The sequence below is a fragment of the Cariama cristata genome, unplaced genomic scaffold, assembly GCF_000690535.1.
Source record: "Cariama cristata isolate BGI_N322 unplaced genomic scaffold, ASM69053v1 scaffold1187, whole genome shotgun sequence".
Lineage (NCBI taxonomy): Eukaryota > Metazoa > Chordata > Aves > Cariamiformes > Cariamidae > Cariama > Cariama cristata.
Window position 1 is genome coordinate 11,006 of NW_009624680.1, and position 19,330 is coordinate 30,335.

The following is a 19,330-nucleotide window of genomic DNA, read 5'->3' on the forward strand; positions in this document are numbered from 1 at the left end:
GACAGAGCAGGGGAAAGCCATCCCAAACTGAAGTAGTCACATCTTGTTGAGTACAAATGCCTATGTTTGGTTTGATTCTTTTAATAAAATAATAATTTTTAAAAAATCTTCCTGGATTAAACTTTTCAGTAAGAATAGGCCCTTTATGGGCTAAAGAGTATGTAGTACTGATTGGTGGCAATTTTTTTTATTGCCATTTTATTCTGTTTACAGTTGAACTTGCTGGTATCCTGCAAATTCTTACATTCTGTGCAAGAAATTATTTATGAACTTCATTTAAGAAAATAAAATTATTTTCTTATGTTTGCTATCTGATGATCTGAGAGACTTGTATACAGATTACTAGACTGTAAAAATGTGGCTTTTACAACAGGCACAGTGCTATTATACTGGGACTTGAGTCTGCTTTTTCTGTTGTCTCTGTGTTTGTCAGTAGGCATGGATGCTGGCAGCATGGATCTCAGCAGATGGCCAGCAGCCACTTGTGTCCATTGTACCTGTTGTGTGTACAAATCCGTCTTCTTGTAACCTATAACCATTTATGAGGTTCTCTCAATCACAGAATCGTTTAGGTTTGAAAAGACCCTTAAGATCATCCAGTCCAACCATTAACCCAGCACTGCCAAACCCACCACTAAACCACATCCCTAAGCAGCATGTCTACACCTCTTTACCTCCAAGGATGGGGACTCCACCACTTCCCTGGGCAGCCTGTTGCAGTGCTTTACAACCCTTTTGGTGAAGAAATTCTTCCTCATACCCAATCTAAACCTCCGCTGGTGCAGCTTGAGGCCATTTCCTCTTCTCTGATCTCTTGTTACTTGGGAGAAGAGACCGACCCCCACCTCACTACACCCTCCTATCAGGTCGTAGAGAGCCATCAGGTCTCCCCTCAGCCTCCTCTTCTCCAGGCTAAACACCCCCAGCTCCCTCAGCCGCTCCCCATCAGACTTGTGCTCCAGACCCTTCCCTGCCTTTGATGCCCTTTGGCTGCGGAATGATTGGGCTGATTGTTTGCACTTTTCCTACATGAGAGTTTAGCACCAACAGTGACATAAGAAATAGCTCATCTACTGCAGCTTCTCACCACCATCATCCCACACACGCTGAAGTGGGCTCTAGAGACTGAATTTCTCCTCTTTAGCACCAATATGAAGCTTATGCTGTTAGTCAACATGCCTCTCCCTCAATCTGTGCACACAAAAGATTGATCATTTCTTCAGTACCTTTGAAATTCTCAGAGATTAAGTTTCCTTTGCTAATTAAGGAGAGGGCAGATCACGATTCAAGCGCTAGTAAATTAACCTTTAAGTGCAAGGATTTCTTACTGAAATCAAAACTCTCAAAATATTATGCACAATGAGGGTTCCAAAGAGAAAAGAATTTCACAACAGCACACAGATAAGAGAAAAATCTTTATATGTGAAGTCATTAAATGTTTTTTAGGCAAGGAGAGGTCAGGATTGCCATTTCTAACCTGAACATGCCCCATAACCTGGTGAACTCCAGCCCTGAGTTAGACTGGGAGGCCCACCACTGTGGTTCATCTGGCAGCTCATGAAGGAGTCACTTCTTGACTTGTTTAGGAATGACCTGAAGATGAAAATCAAGGGGCCTGGCACCTGTCTGCGGCTGCAAAGTACTTCTGCCAGAGACTGTATTCCGGTTCGTCACTGAAGGTCCTATCTGGTTATTTTAGGAGGTAAGGGGCTTTCTATTTTTATTACTCCTCCTAAGGTAGTAGTACAAAACGGACTGGTAGATGGGGATACTTTTCTCAGACCTAGTAGGGCCTATGACATTGCTGCAGTTAACTCTTGAAATGTCACATAATTTGCAAAGCTGGTGCTAAACTACTACCTGGACAGGAAGAGAAGTCTTTCTGGGTTTTGGTTTTTAAATAAAAAATGCTGCTGCTGTGATTTAAAAATATTTTCTATCCCAGAGAACTACAAAAATAGTTCAGTGAAATGGAGAGAAGCACAACTTATCTGTGGAGCTGGGCTGTGCAAACCCTTTGCATTGTCTAGAACATTGCCATTCTACCTCAGTCTGCCTGCCCCTCGTCGGAGGTTCATTCCTCAGCGCAGTCTCACAAACACTCCTCCGGGGCTGCAGGCTGGTTTCTTCACTTTCTTTTTCTCTTTGCAAGACTTGGAGATGGTCTCAGCTTCCTGAAACAAAGGACATTGCAGCCATTAAATAGCCATCACTTAAACCTGCTAACTCCTAAGACAGGATTTAAAAATAATAATGGCTTTGAGTAACCACAGAATATTGTGTTCAAACTGAAGCTGAGGGCAGAGCGTAATGCCAGGGCCTGGGATGACAGTCACAGCAGGGTGAGATTTGAAGTCCCCTCGGTTGTAGCAGTCACTCAGAGCAGAAGTTTTTGAAAGCAAACTTGCCTCAATAGAAGTTGTCTCCAGTCCCAGCTAGTAAACTTAATGTCCAACTAGACTTTTTCAGACTACTGCGGGTAAAAAAACCTGACTACAGCCACTCTTCCACCTTAGAAAGTATGCTACAGTTGTCCTCGATTTTTTAAACCTGCCGGGGAGTAGAATGAGTCGTGTCTTAAAGCAAGCTGTGGAAGCAGAAAGTGGCTTTTCTTTCAAAGGTGGAGGTACCTGAGGGTCTCAGCAGCATGGAAAAGACCAGTCCCAAGGATAGAGTGGGAAGCAAACAGCTGTAGGAGCATCACAGCTTATATATGGTGGTGGGAAAAGTGGGCACAGCCTAAAGGAAAGGGAAAAAAGGCCCAGGAGGGCAGGAAAGGTGCAGAAACAATCCTGCAAGGGGGGACGCAGCAGGAAGAAAGTGGGCATGGGGGATAGACAAGAGATGGAAAGAACTGTGTAATGTGGTTGTCCCAGACCACAATGCATTGTTCAAGCACACACAGGTGTGTGAGAAGTTAAGCTCTGAAGCCAGCACCCTGCACAAGTGTGTGACACTTTTTGTGATAATCTGTAAAAAAGTAAAAAATTTAAGAGGATAAAACCCTCTGTGTTCTTGTGTATTACAGAATCCTACAAACCCACAGTTGCGATCTCTACACACCTGCAGGCCGGGTAACCCTTTAGGTGGTGACACCACCTCTCCTGCAGCACCAGACACCAGGTACCAGCCAAGATGAACTGTCAGTCACTGCATATGTGGCGTGGAAGTACCCAGGGAACAGTCCACTCCCTTTTGTTAATATGAAGGTGAAGAATATTGGTGCTTCTCTGCCAGGGTACAAAGAGAAACTGATATCCTTTCACAGCAGAGACACTGTCAGGATGCAACAAAGGCTACTGCTTGCCTCGATGTCCCATGCTAAAAGCTGCTAGCACAGTATTTCCTAGCACCGTGCCAGGGAATCTTGGGGAGAACAAACATGCACAAGCAACGGGCAGCAGCCTCTGTCCCATGCACTGGGGAGTTCGTGTGGCACTCACCAGGGGGAGAGCAGGGGGGACGTGGGTTTTCTCCAGGCTCGCTCTGAGATGGCTTATCTCAGCACGGTACTCATCCAGCTGGCTCTCCAGCTTCTCCCGCCTGACTCGCTCGTATTCTAGCTGGGCCTCCAGCTCCCTCACAGCCCTGCCAAGGAGAAAAGCAGAGCATGAAACACATCCGAACCTGCCCTGGCTACTCCACGTGGTCCTGTGCCTTTGCTAAGGAAAGGTTAGTCACAGCAGAAAGCAGTGCAGTACTGCTCACACCAGCTGTGCTGGAGTGAGCTACAATGTGCTTCTGGCTCGAGCCCCTTTTTAACAGCTCTAAACAGCTGCTGTTCTTTCTTCCCTTCTCTACAACTACCTGAAAGGACGTGTAGTGAGGTGGCAGTCGGTCTCTTCTCCCAGGTAACAAGAGATAGGACAAGAGGAAATGGCCTCAAGTTGCGCCGGGGAGGTTTAGATTGGAGATTAGGAAAAATTTCTTCACCAAAAGGATTGTCAAGCATTGGACCAGGCTGCCCAGGGAAGTGGTGGAGTCCCCATCCCTGGAGGTATTTAAAAGACGTGTAGATGTGGTGCTTAGGGATGTGGTTTGGTGGTGGGTTTGGCAGTGCTGGGTTAACGGTTGGACTCGATGATCTTAAAGGTCTTTTCCAACCTAAACTATTCTTTAATTCTCGGATTCCCTGTCAGCGGTGACCAGCGCAATCTGACCACGAGATGGAGACATCTTCCCACGCTAAGGTCTTGGGTAGGCTGTAACCCAGGTCCATCTCCAGCTGCGGAAAAGGGAGAAGCGCCCAAGGAGCAAAAAGGTTAGCAAGAATTAGAGAAAAAGCGTAAAACTGGGATTCTGGAGGAGTCAGGGCTAGCTTTTTCGTTTATGTCTGGTGCCTCTACATTCTTCCTATTGATTGGCTTAGCCGCAGATGAGGAATACTCAGATGACAGCCTGCATGACACTTGCTGAAGGGAAACTGAAGCACTGGCTCATAAACAGTTGCACAAGATCTCATCAGTCACACCCACAACGGCTCCTAAATTAATTGAGATTCCTGGAACTGGTTAGCTGAGACATAATTCAGATACAATCTTATTATAACAGCAATTGACCTCAGGAACTGAGTCATCTGGAGTTGAGCTGGCTCTCCTCTGTATCAGGATGAATAATGAGGTTTTCTGGCATACAATACAAGCATCTTTATCCACAGGTAGGTACCCTGATAAGGGTAGGTAGGTACGCTGAGAAGCAGTATTTTCCATTTCAAAAGGCCAGGACGGAGCTAGGGATGTTTTCTGGCCTCCACGGCTGAGAGAGACCCTTCAGAGATCCTCACAATTTTTCTAGTTAAGCCACATTGTCAGGGAAAGCAAAATCCCTTAACGAGCCTTATCAGAGCCCTCTAATAAGCACTGCTAGCTTTTGAGTACCTGCTCTATCCAAAATGAAGTCTAATTTCCACCATTAGTCAACAGTGACTTTTCCATCATTGCAAACAGATTGCTCTGACCTTCCAACGTAGGCATCAATCTCTGAGCTGGTCACCCTCCTGCTTTAAAGTCAGGAGAGACACTCCTAGAAGTGGTGAATCCCATCCTGAAGTATAGGTCTAACTATGCCCTGAAAGTGCCTACATCTCTCCAAGACCTCTAAAAAGGAACTCAAGGTAACTAACTTGAATGCAGATACCTACATTGCAGACAAGTAAAGGCAGATGGACTTTCAGCCTGGGCTGAGTCAAAGGGTGATCTGGAACCAAAAGAAATCCTGACCTCAGTTTCTTGGCTCATACAGGGTTGTAAAACAAACTACTTAATTCAAATCTGTGACACCTATTACCTGCTCCGGATCTACACAGACTGGTAAGTCTGTTGTCTTCTTGATGGCATACAAGCCCTCTGGATACAGTCTCCTCTCAGTGACCAAATAAAGATAGTGGTTTGGGGTGGCCCGAACACATAATGGATGTGGTTATCTAGAGAGACTGAGAACAGTGGGTAGCCAAATCTTTGACAGCTAGAGGTGGAGACAGGGCTGTCTTTTGGATGCTACATTACTGTTTGAGCTCTAAATCTTGGATAGACAGAAGGGCTTTTCTTTGAAACTTAGACAGTCTGCCCATCAAATCACCTGAGCCTAACAGAAACCTTTCATTTAATGGAGACCCTGAGAATTAGACAGACATTATGAAAAGTGCTTCACATGCAAGAGCAGGTTTGCTGAGATTTCTTTTTTCTGTGGTCTGGATATGAGTTAGTGCTTTCTCAAGCATAGAAATATATTGCCCTTGACACAGAAATGTAGCAGGTCATTGAATAATTTCTGCTGTATATGCACTTCCATCCAAGCTATGCTAAGACTAATGCCTTTTTTCAGATTTATCAAAGTGCATACATGTATTTGGCATCCTCAATGCAAATTAAAAAAAAGAACCAGCCAGGACTTATCAGACCTACTGCACATATGCTGCCGGAAAACCTGAGGGCCGAACAGATATCTTTCACAAGAAGTGTGGACCCATCAAACACCTGTGTTGTGCTGTGGGGCTGATCCTGGTGGTAGAAGTTTAGAAATGGTCATACAAATTGCTGAAGTCCCTTTCTTTTTGGTGTGGCTAAAGTTGGTAAGTGGAAAAGGCAGAACGGTGAAAGCAATTTAAGTGTAAGTTAGCCTTAAAGAAGGCTTTAAAATGGGCCTCACAGAGTTAAAACATTAGCAGGGCAAATTAACCTTACTTCTCAACTTCCCTCTCTTCTTTTTTCATTTTCTTCTCCTCTTCAGTTATTCCTCCCAGCTGTCTGTAGTTGCTGTAGGCAATTTCTAGAAGTTGCTGAAGTTCTTGAATCTTGCGATAGGCCCTCACTGCAAGACAGAGTTCTCCAGGTAGGTAAAATGCATGGAGAAGACAGTCATACTGGAACCAAATAGTCTGGAAAATAGTCTCACAAACACAGAGCAGAAACCACACGGCTCAGCAAATATTGAGCTACACCTGACACCCACACAGCAAACAGCTCTCAAAACCAAGCAGCAATCCAACATGGTTTTACCAACATGGATTAAAACAGCGTAACAATTATGTTCTTATTGCCCTCTGCTATGCTAATTTTCCACAATTTGTTTGAATGCTCAGTGGTACAGATACCCTGTCAACTATCTCATCTTACAACAGTCACAGCAGTTGGCAGAAACTGCGCAACTGGGAATATGATGCCTTGAGATCAACTTTGTCAAATAAGGAGTGATGGAAAGACATTGCTTACTGCGTGCGTTCCTTTTCTCTGCTTTATCCAGGGTTAAATCTTCTTTGCTATCTGTACTCCCTTCCACACTGTGCCTTTCAAAAAACTTTATGTTGTTTGCATCGAGTTCTTCATCACTAGAGTTACCATCTCCAGTTCTTTGTGTCAAAAGTTCCACAGCTGCCAGTTGGGCAAATCTGCACAGAGAACAGTTAACCTACAGTGAAATATCCCTATCATCTGGAAAAATGCATGTGATGATAGAAACTCTCTGAAACTCTTCATGTTCCTATTTATCAGAGGGGGTTTCAGGATTAAAGATCAAAGAAAGCACACAAACTAGGAGCAGCTAATCTGCTTTTTGTAGTATTCTGATGGCATAAGCTCTGCCTCAGTGGAATCTTATGACAATGACTCCTACATCAGAGGTATGTTTGCCTTTGCAGGATTTCTTAATTGAATCTCATCAGAAACTGCGTTATTTTTATTAATGCAAAAATCAGCTGGCCTTCGCTACTTCTCATTTACTTTGTACACCAAACTGTGAGCATACTGGCTCATACCTTTCCTGTTGTAAATCAGCTTGTTTTCATCTTTTATGTCTGACCTTGCTAAAAAAAAATTTAAATTAAATTAGGTGAAAATTAAAACCTTGTATAACTACAATACAGCTTTGCTTGCCACTCAGAGATGGAATTCATGGGCCTGATCTGTTCTTGCTCCATCACTGAAAGTCAGGATTAATTCCAACAAAGCAGACATGATCTTGATATACAAATAGTAAGTGAATAAAGGACAGAGCTATAGGATATGTACTGCTACCTCTTAGCTACATCCTTTGGAGTCTCTCCAGCATCATTTGTAATGTCACAGTCAGCTCCCATTTCAATCAACCACTGTAAGCAATGGATATGCCCCTGTCCAGCAGCTAAGGGAAGGAAGGTGCACACAAGTCAGTTCTATATAACTGAAGGGTTTCAAGTCCAAAATGTCCTCCTCTTGTCATTATTTGACATGCCAGAGGTTGAGTTCACTAAGACACCACAGAGGAGATACTATTTCAAGAGAAGCCTGTATGTCGAGATGCTCAAGTCACATGGGCACACACAGTTTTGGGGAAGATCATGCAGTGTCGTTTCATGACTCACTCTAGTGCCAAAAATTTACCAGCAGCTCTTCATGGACACAAGTTAAACTAAACTTGCCTAGTCTCATGCACTGAGCATGAGACACACAAACAACTGCTGCCTCATACTCTCTTGCAGTAAGGCCTGTATCTCATAGATTTGCAGCAAAGCACTGTCACCTCTCTCTGGCTATGGGCTCCCATACATCAGAGCGAGCTGGTTGCCCTGATCTGTGGTATGTGGTGCTGTCTCATGGAGGAAAGAAGGCAGGGCTTTGTGCTGGAGCTCTAAGTACATAATTTCTTGGGCCGGACACTCCGGGCAACAATTCTCAGCTGCAGCCTAACACAACAGGTTGGCCTAGTCATACGATCTGGCATGGCTACTGCTCATACCATGTGGTGCCAGGAACGATGTTCCACATATGGAAGATGTTTGGCATGTCTAGCTGAAACTTGTAAGCCATTTTTCTCAAGGAAGAATAAATCCACTTCTTGACAGCATCCCCTTTGGATGTTTGCTATATTTGCTTTCTTACTGAGATAAGGAAATGAAATTATATATCAGCCATAGTATTTCCCCATAACACCAACATTGCATATAAAGATTGAGTATGAAACAATTGCTGGTTAGTACTGTTCCAAGAAAAGAGGGTGGGAAAGAATGTAGAAAACAGTTTTAAAATCACTACATGTCAATTTTTTAATGAGAACTTCTAGCATGTTTTTAAAAATTATACCATTTATATCTAGTCAAAAAGAAATGTGGGAAATAGTGTTAAAAGCATATTACAAAAATACCTCCCTCTTTTTTTCTCTCCTGTTTCTTCTTTCAGACATTACTACAAAACCCTGAAACACAAGAGGATGATTTGTCTGTAATGCTAGCACTCCACTACATATCAAGATGTTAGATACCAGAAATTTACCTTCCTTCGCAGCGTCCTACCAAATGACTTTGTTGTGATTTTTACAACAGATCTCCACAGTACTGGTTTGTTCAGTAAATAAAGGCTCAGGCTACAATACAGATCATTCTTATACCTAGCTAGCCAATGTTTCTAAAAGTCATATCTCACCTGATAAAAAAACTATTTCGTTTTCAGGTTAGATGTTGTTTTCTCTTTAATATAAACTCTTCTTTCTTGACTTCAGCTTGGTTATTTTGTTTTTAAAGTGTCACCTACGCACACATACATGACAAAATATGTTTCTCAGGGTTGCCCCTTCGAGCCCTCAGGAAATGAGATGCTGTTTTTCATGAAGTTTATCTGATGAGCAGCCACTTGAAAAACTTAAGTAAACAAGTCAGCAGCAAACAGTAACAAGCTGAAACACAGATCATAATTACTGACCTTTGTGCATGGGAGTAGATCCTTTATCATCTCGCTCATTAATATTGATTACTCCACTTCTCACTAATCTTCTAAGCACTAACAAATCCCCTTTGAAAGCAGCACCATGAGCTGGGAAAGCTAAAACTGAAAATGAAATGCAAGTATTTCCAAACAGATGCCAGTAATTCCACTAAACATGCTCGTATTTGTCTCTCATGGCTTGCCTCTCTCATACCAACTTCTGCATGGACACTTCATAGCTGTAGTTAGCAAGGTTGATGCACCCTTAATCAGTTAAAATGCAGCTGCGTAACTAGCACTGTTCATCATAGACTTGACTAAACATGCCTTGGTTATGGCTACAGGCATCTTATACAGTTAAGAGATTCATTACATAAACCTGAAATAACAAGTATGCCTTTGGTTTATGGTTGATGTTGTATTACTGGTGGTAAATGGAGTCAGTTGCCCATTTTGAATTCCATAGTCTAACCAAACATATAAGCTATTTTACTTCTTGCTTAAAAACTACCCATACAGACAATTTGATTTTTCTAGTTATTTTTTATAGACAGAGAGTACTGACATATACACATATATAAAATGAAAAAAGACTAGGAGATAAGGACAGCAAGTGCCTGGAAAAAGTAGAGAGGTGAAGGTGCAGTTTTCATATCCTCGCTCTGTTGAAGGTTCTCCTTACAGACCTCGTCACACTTGCATCTTTTGGCTGTTCTGACTGCAGTAGCACTGCTGGTTGGCAAGTAACCTTAATTTCGGTGGGACATTTCCAGACTAAATTGCTATTCAATGCAATTAAGGGATTCTGAGCAGGCAAATCTGAAAACTCATTAAAATTATACAGTTTTTCTGGATCTCTGCTGGAGCCTAAGAAGAACATGGATAACTTGGTATTCATAGTGCAACACAGTATGACAAGTTTCATTTTGATCATGAGTAAACCCAAGACATTTATAAAATCCCATTGAGTATCCCAGTAAGCGTAGTAAGCATTGAAAAGAACAGCTCTTCCTTATATTGGTAATTTAAATGTTATACTTCTGCTCATACAAGTTTTCAGAATCAAGCATTTCTATAGAATTACAATGCCTATCTTAACAGTATCTTGATCCATACTCACCCTCCTGTGTCTCTGGATGTTCTCCCTCTTTTTCCACACCATCAATATATTGCAGAATATTATCTTTATAGAACCGTTCAGCCAAGTCCCTTGGGGTCTCTCCTTGGTCATTCCTGGCTTTCAGTGTGTGCATGACACTGGCCATTTTACTGATCAAGAACTTAAAGCAATGCAAATGTCCTTCCGCTGCTGCCAGATGAGCTATAGCACAAGGTGAAACAAAGTATGTGAGAGCAGAGCAGTGCTGCCCACCAAGCAAGCAGTGCTCTCACCACTAGTTAGGTCTAGCTCATCTACCAGCACCTGAGCCATCCAACACTGCACAAGTAGCAGCAGCCTCAGTTGAACAAGAGATGTTCAGCTCCTCTCCAGGACAGAGTTCAGCTCTATGCAAAGGAGGTAAAAGAAAGCTGTGAAGGATAGAATCTGCAAAGAAGATTCCCTGGCAGAGCTTATTGCAGGAGATGACACTGCCAAGAGACCACCGAGCACTAGCTAGGAGAGTGCACTGCTGCGGTCTCATCTTCCCCACAAACACAAATCTCACTCTTCAGCAGCCGTCTGACTTCGCTGTCCTAGGGTTACTCATTATAGAGGGCCAGCAAGCTGTGTCCTTGATCAGGAGTTAAGGTCATTTCTGCTTTAGTCCCACCTCTACTGTGCCATCGCAAACAAGTTGCATCCCACCTTCAGTTACCCCACCTGTAAAATGAGGACAGTGACATTCACTTTACTGGGTAAAGTATTTGAAGGTACATCCCATGGCAGAGGCTTCTATTCACGGTACTTCTATTACACATTTTTTTCCTTCAACTATTGTAGACACTGCTGTGCGCAGGAGCTGCTCCACCTCATCACAGCAGTGACTGCTTCCCTGTGGGGGTCAAGTGTTTTCTTTCCTGTCCTTTAGGCTACGCTGAGGCTTAGTTATTTAATACTACTAGAGTGCTGGGCCTATAACCAAGTAAGAGGTATAAAAACCATGCTCGATATTTTGAAATTAGTAGTATTCTCTAGTCCCATTAATGGGAAGAAGTTGCCAAATACTTATTATGCGTTATCATTCCATGAAAATGCTCTGTAAAAGCTGGCTGATGTTCTACAGGCAAAAGGACTAGTTTGTCTCCAGGTAAGAATCTCATTATCTTCATAATTAATAAACAATGTACCCAGGACCAAAAATACCCATGTCACTGAAATTTTGGCATATGCAAGTTCTCTATTGCAAACCATCCACAGCTTTTCAGAGTGTAATTGCTCTAAAAGGTGATGGATATTGGTTTTACAGCAAGATGACAATACTTAGGTACAGATGACTGCTAAAATTTAATGCAACAAAGTCTGAGCTTCACTGAAATCAGGGCGGTTTTTCCCATTGTCTTAATTTTATTCAGTGAGTTAGTTACTCAGGGAAAAGTGAAATTAAGAGATATCTTGTTAAAGGTAAGTACTGATTACTAGTCAGCTAGTGAAAAATTGACTCAACCCTTATGAATCCACTTTCAGATACCTAAAATCTCAGGGATAAAACTTCACCTTTTGGGATAAAATTGGGGGGGGTTTATCAGATGTCTGTCCTGTACAGAAAGCGGTCAGAAAAGATCAACATTTTTGCAAAGATGGCAAGGGGAAAATAGATTAAAGAGTTGTATCCTGTCCATATCTTTTTGCACAGTTTCAGTGGGATGTTGTGGAAAGCACATAAAGGAGATTTCATAGGTGGCTTTTAACCTATGTGTTTCTTAGTAGCTAGTGCCCGACACAGAACTGTGCCGTACCATCCTCAGGCATGCTGAGCACTTGCAGATGAGACTAAAGCCAAAGGGCACTGTGATGTTAACGCATAATATGCAGCTCAGTGCCGAGAACTTTGAAAAAACTTGGCTCAGGCATCACAAATATGCAGTGGGTAGTTGGTGTTGGTATCCCAACTTCTCTGTGTTTCATCTCGCCTTTTATAAAATCAGGATAACACTGTTCACTCTTCTCAAAGTTGCAAGTGAAAAAACAGGGTCTGTGAAAAATTCAGATGTTGCACTATGATAAAAACTAATACTATATTTAGAACAGGTTTAACTAGTGAGCAATAAAAGAAGCATAGATATGGCCCAAAACCAAATACAGAGAGAAAACAAAATGTTGAATTAATAAGCACAGCCCCTTCTGTACATTGAATGAGCCACAGTTCTTCCAAAAAATTAGCATGCTATAGGTAATTAAAGCCTCTGCTATAACACACACATGCAAAAGACAGCCAATTTTTAAGTTTTAGGTGTATGGCATTGCAACCTCAGTGAATTTCTTTCAGTATTCTCTTAGGAAAAATTATAGCACTGTCCAGCAGAGCTTGAAGCTGAAGTATGTAAAGATGATTTAAGTTCACTTTGCTGTTTCACAAGCTGAGGAAAAGTTGGTCTGTACAGCACACCAATTCTATTAAACTTTTACTAGCAATGTTCCAAAGTGTTTTCTTTCCTTTGGATGATAATATGATTGAATGAAACAGAGCAAAGGCTGGAGAATCAAACTTCTCTAGACATCAAAATAGCAACAAAAACAATTTTCTACTAACCAGTATATACAGAACATTTAAGTAGAACTGTGCTGGCATTTGCTGTCTCTCCATAAAAGTCTGTTATCAGGGAAGTGTTCCCAAATGCAAATAACGGTACCTTCTATGCTACCACCAGTGTGCCTAACATGATGACCCCTTATTGCTAATACACCAGATGTCCTGCTGGGATGCAAGAGCCTCACATCCTTTAACAAGACCCAGGTGCAAAAGAGAAGAGAGATACCGGTTTACTAGATAAGTGGTGCTTAACAGAGGGCAAAAGATTCTAAGAAGGGATTTAAAAAGGTAATTCTATACAAGTTATAGAGAAAAAAATATGCTATTTGGAACAAATAATGTGACAAACCATAAGAAGAAAAATGCTAAAAGTGAAAGGATGCAATGAGAACCCAAGATATGAATAACACCATTCAACTTATAGAGGATATTGAGGCAGTGGCATGGTAGGCAGAGGGACACTGGAGAAACTATGAAGAGCAAAGAATAAACACTGTGGATTTTTTTGTGCTAAAGCGACTACGCTAATGATTATGAAAAGAGTACATATTACAGATAACACAGAAATACTGGTATTCCAGAGATCAAGAGGAAGAAATCACAGGTAAATGAGAACAAGGGTTTTACCAAATCAGTTATGAAACAGTGGGATACAAAAACCTGTATATGAACATGCCAGAATCTGATCACACCGGCACAGCCATTAAAACCTGGCACAAATTTAAAAAGGAGCACATAGCAGCTGAAACTGCCTCCCTCTCCACCCACCCTTCTCCTCCTGCGACCTCCATTGGCACACGCGCTCCATCACATGCATAGGAGATGATGCCCACCTACATAGCGCTTGCAACCAGGCTCAGCCCGCTCCCTATTCCAGCACCCAGGAGCTCTGATCCTTGCCAGCAGCAGCAGGAGGTGAATAGGATACTGTCACCAACAGAGAAATACTCTGGATTTTATAAATCCCCCATCATTACAAAAATGGAATAACTATGTTGATTGCATGAAATCAAATAGCAAAGCAAATGCTGCTAGTGTGCGTTACTTATAATTTGCTACAATTATGACATAACACAACAACTGTAAACCAAAGGTTAAAAAATGTACGATTTATCCTGATATACCTGGAAGGTTTCCATTGTTATCCTCATCATCTATACATGCTCCCCATCTAACAAGAAGCTGCAAACACCCCAAGCGACCATGAAAAGCAGCATAATGAACAGGCTTCCAGTCATTCCTGTCTGAAACATTCACATTCTAAAATGAAAGCAGCAGGTTAATTCGTTCATTTATGAATCTTAGACACAAGACAAATTTTATAAATAGGAATCAGCTGTTTGTTGTGTTAAATTATTTAAATCAAATCAAATAAAGTTTTTCAAAGTTCATGCCATGTATGCAGGTCCCATTACAAGATACATACTTTTCACAGGTTCTTAATTTTACTTAAATAATGCATATATAAAAGGTGCATTTTTAGACATGCTTATATCACTGCATTGGTCATTAGTCCTTAAATATGCACATGGATTGATTTTTTTTTTTAAGTTTATGTCTCCTTACTATAGATTTCTACAATTACAAAAAATCACAGCCACCAAAGCAGCTGATCTTCACTTAAGGACATCCTCAGTAAAATGCAGTTTACTCACATTATTGATTCTCTCTAGATTTTTGGATCATTTCCCTGATGTGCCTTACAATAAAAAAATGGAAATTTACCCTAAAAATAAATTCACCAGTAATTAATCTACAGTCCTAAATCTCAGTTTAAGCTAGAGACAGTTTTGTTTGGAAAAAGATACCAGACTTTGGCTCTGCACTAGGGAGCTGCAGGTAAAAGTCTCTCACCGCTCCACTTCGCAGTATGGTTTGCAAGGTGTAAGACCGCCCATGGGCTGCAGCTAAGTGTGACGGCGTGCACCCACGATCATCTTGAGCTTCTGCGTTTGCTCCATTTATTAACAAAGCCTAAAAGAAATGCAAAACAGAAGTTCAGTTCACAAGCTGAAAAAGCAAACATTGCCTAGCAGGATGACTTGAGATGACCAGCAGGATAACTCTGGGCTGACCTCAAGGCGCTGACACTACACAAAACAAATCTGTCTGCACAGATAGTGCAAATGAGTGCACTGTTGTAACAAGAGTGACTTGATTCCAGATGTGAAGACATCAAGATGAGATACTCATAGCTCCATCAGGAGCTCTCTCAGCTGATCTTCATAATGAATTTGTCCAAACTGATGGTCCACCCTATGTACTTTCTCTTGAGAGTGAATATTTATACATACCTGCATGCAAGCATCCTGACCTCGGATAGCTGCAAGGTGAGCTGCTGTCCAGCCTCTGACAGCCATGTGTGTGACATCAGCTCCATGCCAGAGCAACCAGTGAAGGCACTGCTCAACCAAAATCAAAGTTTTTATTTAACTATTCTTGTCATGTATCTGAGGCACATTTTAATCATAATTTAACTATATTTCAAAACAGTATCGGAATACGTCATTATGGAAACATAACACTCCAGAGCATGCCTTAGCCAGATACTTGTGCATTAGGAATTCACAGGTAAGTTATACTTTCCAGGTTTCACCTAAGTGCAAATAACCTATTAATTCAGCCCCTAGGCATTGGTTTTACAGTACGGCTTCTTAATTTTGCTCTTCCAGATGTAAAATGTAAGCTGTGAGAGTATTCACACGGCATGAGGTAAAAGCATTGGAAAAAACAATGCAAACATGCTCACTTGAATTCCAGCTAAAATTACTGGCAGGAAAAATGCCGTGAACCAAACTTAAAGCCTCATTTAATTTATTAGGCTCCTTAGGTGTATGTAATCCCATCTCTCTTCTCATCCTTCTACAACCTACTTTTGTTTTATTCACATTTTTCCAGCAAATACTATTGCTTGCAAAGCTTTATAGACTATCCAAAACCAGCTAGAGGACCAGTCAAAAATTTTTGTTATGTATTATTATGATTTATTATCTTCTTTTAGGCCAGCCTACAGCTCTGGTTCCTCCACTGTTTCCAGCAAGGAGCTTAGAGACAAATAGATGACAGATAACTCAATAAAGTCTAATACATTGATTGCAAAGTAGGAGAGTCAAATGAAAAATGGCAGAATTTAGAGGCAGAAAAGGGTGGGTAAGCAATCTATTTTTAGGGTTGACAACACGATGACCAGCATTTTCTTGACAGTTTCTGTTCATTCCAGAAACAGCACTGCACTTATTATTTCATGAGTTTAGCAAGAACTTTACATTCTTTCCTTTGTGACATGAATTTTTATCTGATTATTCACGGCCTTGCTGCTTTAAGGTTAGACTGCTATAAAGATTGTACAAGGATGCTGCAACAAGAAGGTGAATGTTGTGCTGAATACAGCAGTTCAGTCCTTCTGGAAGTTCAAAGCATTCATGCATGCACCTGCTGATTTCTCCATCAATATTCAATGTTTACATTTATTAAAATGAAATGTATTAGGACTATTTCTATAGAGAATGAGGTATGGGACAGGACATTGGTAAACAGAATGAAAATGTTTTCATTTCGCTTCTCACCTGTTTCAATCACCTTCAGATCATTTTACACATCCTACAGTATTTTCTACGTGTCCCAAGAGAAGGCGAAAACAAAAAATCTCGCAAAGTTGACTATATAAACTGAAGCCTGGGGCTTCAGACAGGCAAAATGAAAACCTAAAATCATGTACTTCTGCTCTTGATTATTATATTTAATAAGAAAAACAGGCAGAGATTGATTTAGCTTGATCAAAGCTAGTGATTTTATATTCAGCCTTTCCCTAGTAAGGAAAACATTAACCTACAAAAACCTTGCTGTGTTTGAACACTAATAGAATGTTTTACCTCCAGACTTCCAGAGTGTGCAGCACACTGCAATGGTGTGAATTTGTGGACTAAATCCACCTCATTAATACCAGCTCCACTTTTTATCATTGACGCAAGCTGTTCTACATCACCAGCTTTCACTGCCTCATGTACGCTAGTATAATTTTGCTTCTTCTTGACAGCTAGTGAGGAATAATAAAAGGGCATTAGTCAGTTCAGCAACATTTAAGAGATAGGAAATAAGTGATGAATCAAAGAAACATCAGGGAATTAACTTCACAGGACCCAGCCAAAATGTTCGGAGGAACCTATGAGATTGAGATTCAAGAAAAACTAAGTGTCGTCTTCTGTTTGTCAGAAACAGAGCAATATACAAAAACCTGAGACAGCCAAGCCCCCTCCAGCTCTAGAAAAGGGCCCAAAAGAGTAAAATCCAGAAATGACAAGAAGCACAGCGAGAGCAGGAAGCAGAGCTACTCCATCCATGTATGCAAATGTTAGAGCAGGTCCACCCCTACATTGGCTCTCTTCTGAAACTGCAGGCATCACAAACTCTTTCATTAATCACATTTTCAAGTACGACACCAGGGAGACTTCGCACTTGGGCAAACAAGCTCTTGGCCATCACTTCCCAGGTGCTCCACATGGCCATGCTCCTGCTGCTGACACCTAAGGACTTGGCACAGCACTGCATACCACACTGGAGGGCACCAGAGCCTTCACCAAGTGCGCATATCACGTAATTGCTCTTGACTGAGCTACATGGATCAGCTTCAGGACAAGTTGCTGTAGAAAACCAGTTCTTTATACAACATGTTAGGAATCCTGCATTGCTCTCTTGCTAGAACTATGGCATTGCTCTGTCGCAGCTCACCGTTAGCAGCCTGGTATTTCGCTCCCACCAAAGTCAATAACGTTTTTCTACATGTAGAAGCAGTGGAGTCAAAAAAAACCAAACCAAACCAATCTATCACCAGGCCACGGGAACAAATAACCTGTGTTCTTCTTCAAGCCTTTCCACTGATTAACTACATTCCTGGAAACAATGGGAGTTATATATCACCCTCCTTGCAACATCTTGATACCTTGCCAAAATTTGTAAACAGAAATAAGTGATGTAAATAGATCTAATGGCTGAGGGGGCTAATTTCAGATAGCCAAGCATAAGAGGAACCTAAACCAATTAGTAATCACCTTCTAGAGTAGTCATCATTCCAGTACCAAAATGCACTAACACTGTTTCATAAGATTTCACTAAGTCTTGAAGAGCTGGGCTGCTGTTTTGCAGGACAAACAAGCATGAAAACGTAGGTCTTAAGGTATTAGTGCTTCAGCTTCCCCACCTGTGGAGAAGAAATGGTAGCAGTAGTTAAAATTGTTTTACAATTTGAGATAAAAAATATGGAAGAATATAAATGAGATATTGCATGAACATGTTTGTGATATATGTAAAAAGCACTAAATGTGATTAAAAACAGCCTTTGCAGTTTACTAGTGCCTATTTTCATTTAGTCTGTAGTGTGACAGTAGTGCTCAGGCAGATTTGAGGTTGCAACAGAGAGGAAAAGAGGGCTGAAGCTGTCCCAATAATCCAGGCTGAGAGTAACACACCCTATGCTCTAACACACCACTTGATCTTGTGGCCGTGTGTCACTCCACTTCCACCTGCACCAACTCAGCAGGCTGTATCGCTGCCCTGCGCAAGGTGGCTCCAGTTAGGAACCAGGACTCCATTGTGCAGAATACTGTATGAACAAATTGCAGCAGCATAGAAACACAGAATCATTCAAGTTGGAATGGTCCTCAGGAGGTCATCTAGCTCATGTTTCCAAATTTAAGTACATTTTGTGGTTTGAGTTGTTTTTTTAAAGAGACAATATCACCAGGACATAATTTTCGCATAAGGGAGGCATTTCTCATTGTGCCAAGTGGGGGTTACAGAATTCAGCACAATTATACAGACTTAGATCAGACGAAGATCTGGCCAATTACACTACTTGCCAAAATACTAATGTGTTTAACACAATATTCCAGTGCAGCAAGTTCAAGGTAATCTATACTTTTTTTTCAATCCAGGAGAAAAGCAAACGACAAGGCCCACCAGCAGGAGTAAATTTTGTCTCCCTTCTCCCTTTGGAGACCTACAACTGTACAGAGAACGATGCTAAGTGCTGCTGCATGGCTTCTTGGCACAGGCCACCGCCAACAAGCCGAAGGCAGCTGCCTTGGGAGTGAAGTTCAGTAAACTGCTGTTATCATGAATTCTGTTAAAAATACATTGCTTTTGAAAGTGAAGGACATGTTCCATAATTTTAGTGCAATTTTTTATCAAAACTGTTATCAAATGCTCATTGGACGTTCTAAGAGAAAACTCCTTTGTAGAAAGAATTAAGTAGGCATTTTGAGACGAGTACCTGCCCAAAATTCATTGAAGAAATTAAGCCTAGAAGAATATGGCTCAGAATGGGGGAAAGAGACAATTTTAGGTTTTCCAGTATTTCCGTGACACAAAAAACCTCAATCCTATGCAGCCCGGCTTGGCAGTAGCTCCAGGGGACCGGGGAGAGGCTGCCAGCCCCAGCCAAGTCAGGCTGCGGGCGGAGGCGACGCT

At 41.5% G+C, this 19,330-nt stretch overlaps 1 protein-coding gene across 1 annotated transcript; it reads right to left on the bottom strand.

Moving 5' to 3' along the window:
• Window positions 1–2,081: 2,081 nt before the first annotated feature.
• Window positions 2,082–17,932, bottom strand: ANKRD42 (ankyrin repeat domain 42). Its single transcript, XM_009703250.1, has 12 exons — window positions 17,914–17,932; window positions 16,738–16,901; window positions 15,160–15,267; window positions 14,720–14,839; window positions 13,990–14,125; window positions 10,294–10,494; window positions 9,171–9,296; window positions 7,512–7,617; window positions 6,711–6,886; window positions 6,183–6,309; window positions 3,444–3,588; window positions 2,082–2,174 (listed from the first exon to the last, which is right to left on the bottom strand). Exons 1-12 carry the CDS (start codon window positions 17,930–17,932, stop codon window positions 2,082–2,084), a joined length of 1,521 nt encoding a protein of 506 aa, XP_009701552.1.
• Window positions 17,933–19,330: the final 1,398 nt, after the last annotated feature.

Bases quoted from the DNA above. Each gene is read 5' to 3' on its own strand.
- ANKRD42 (XM_009703250.1), bottom strand. The intron at 15,268-16,737 runs GTAAAACATTCT...TTGGTTGAGCAG, and splicing joins CACACTCTGGAAGTCTGGAG to TGCCTTCACTGGTTGCTCTG. The intron at 14,126-14,719 runs GTGAGAGACTTT...CTTTCATTTTAG, and splicing joins CCATACTGCGAAGTGGAGCG to AATGTGAATGTTTCAGACAG.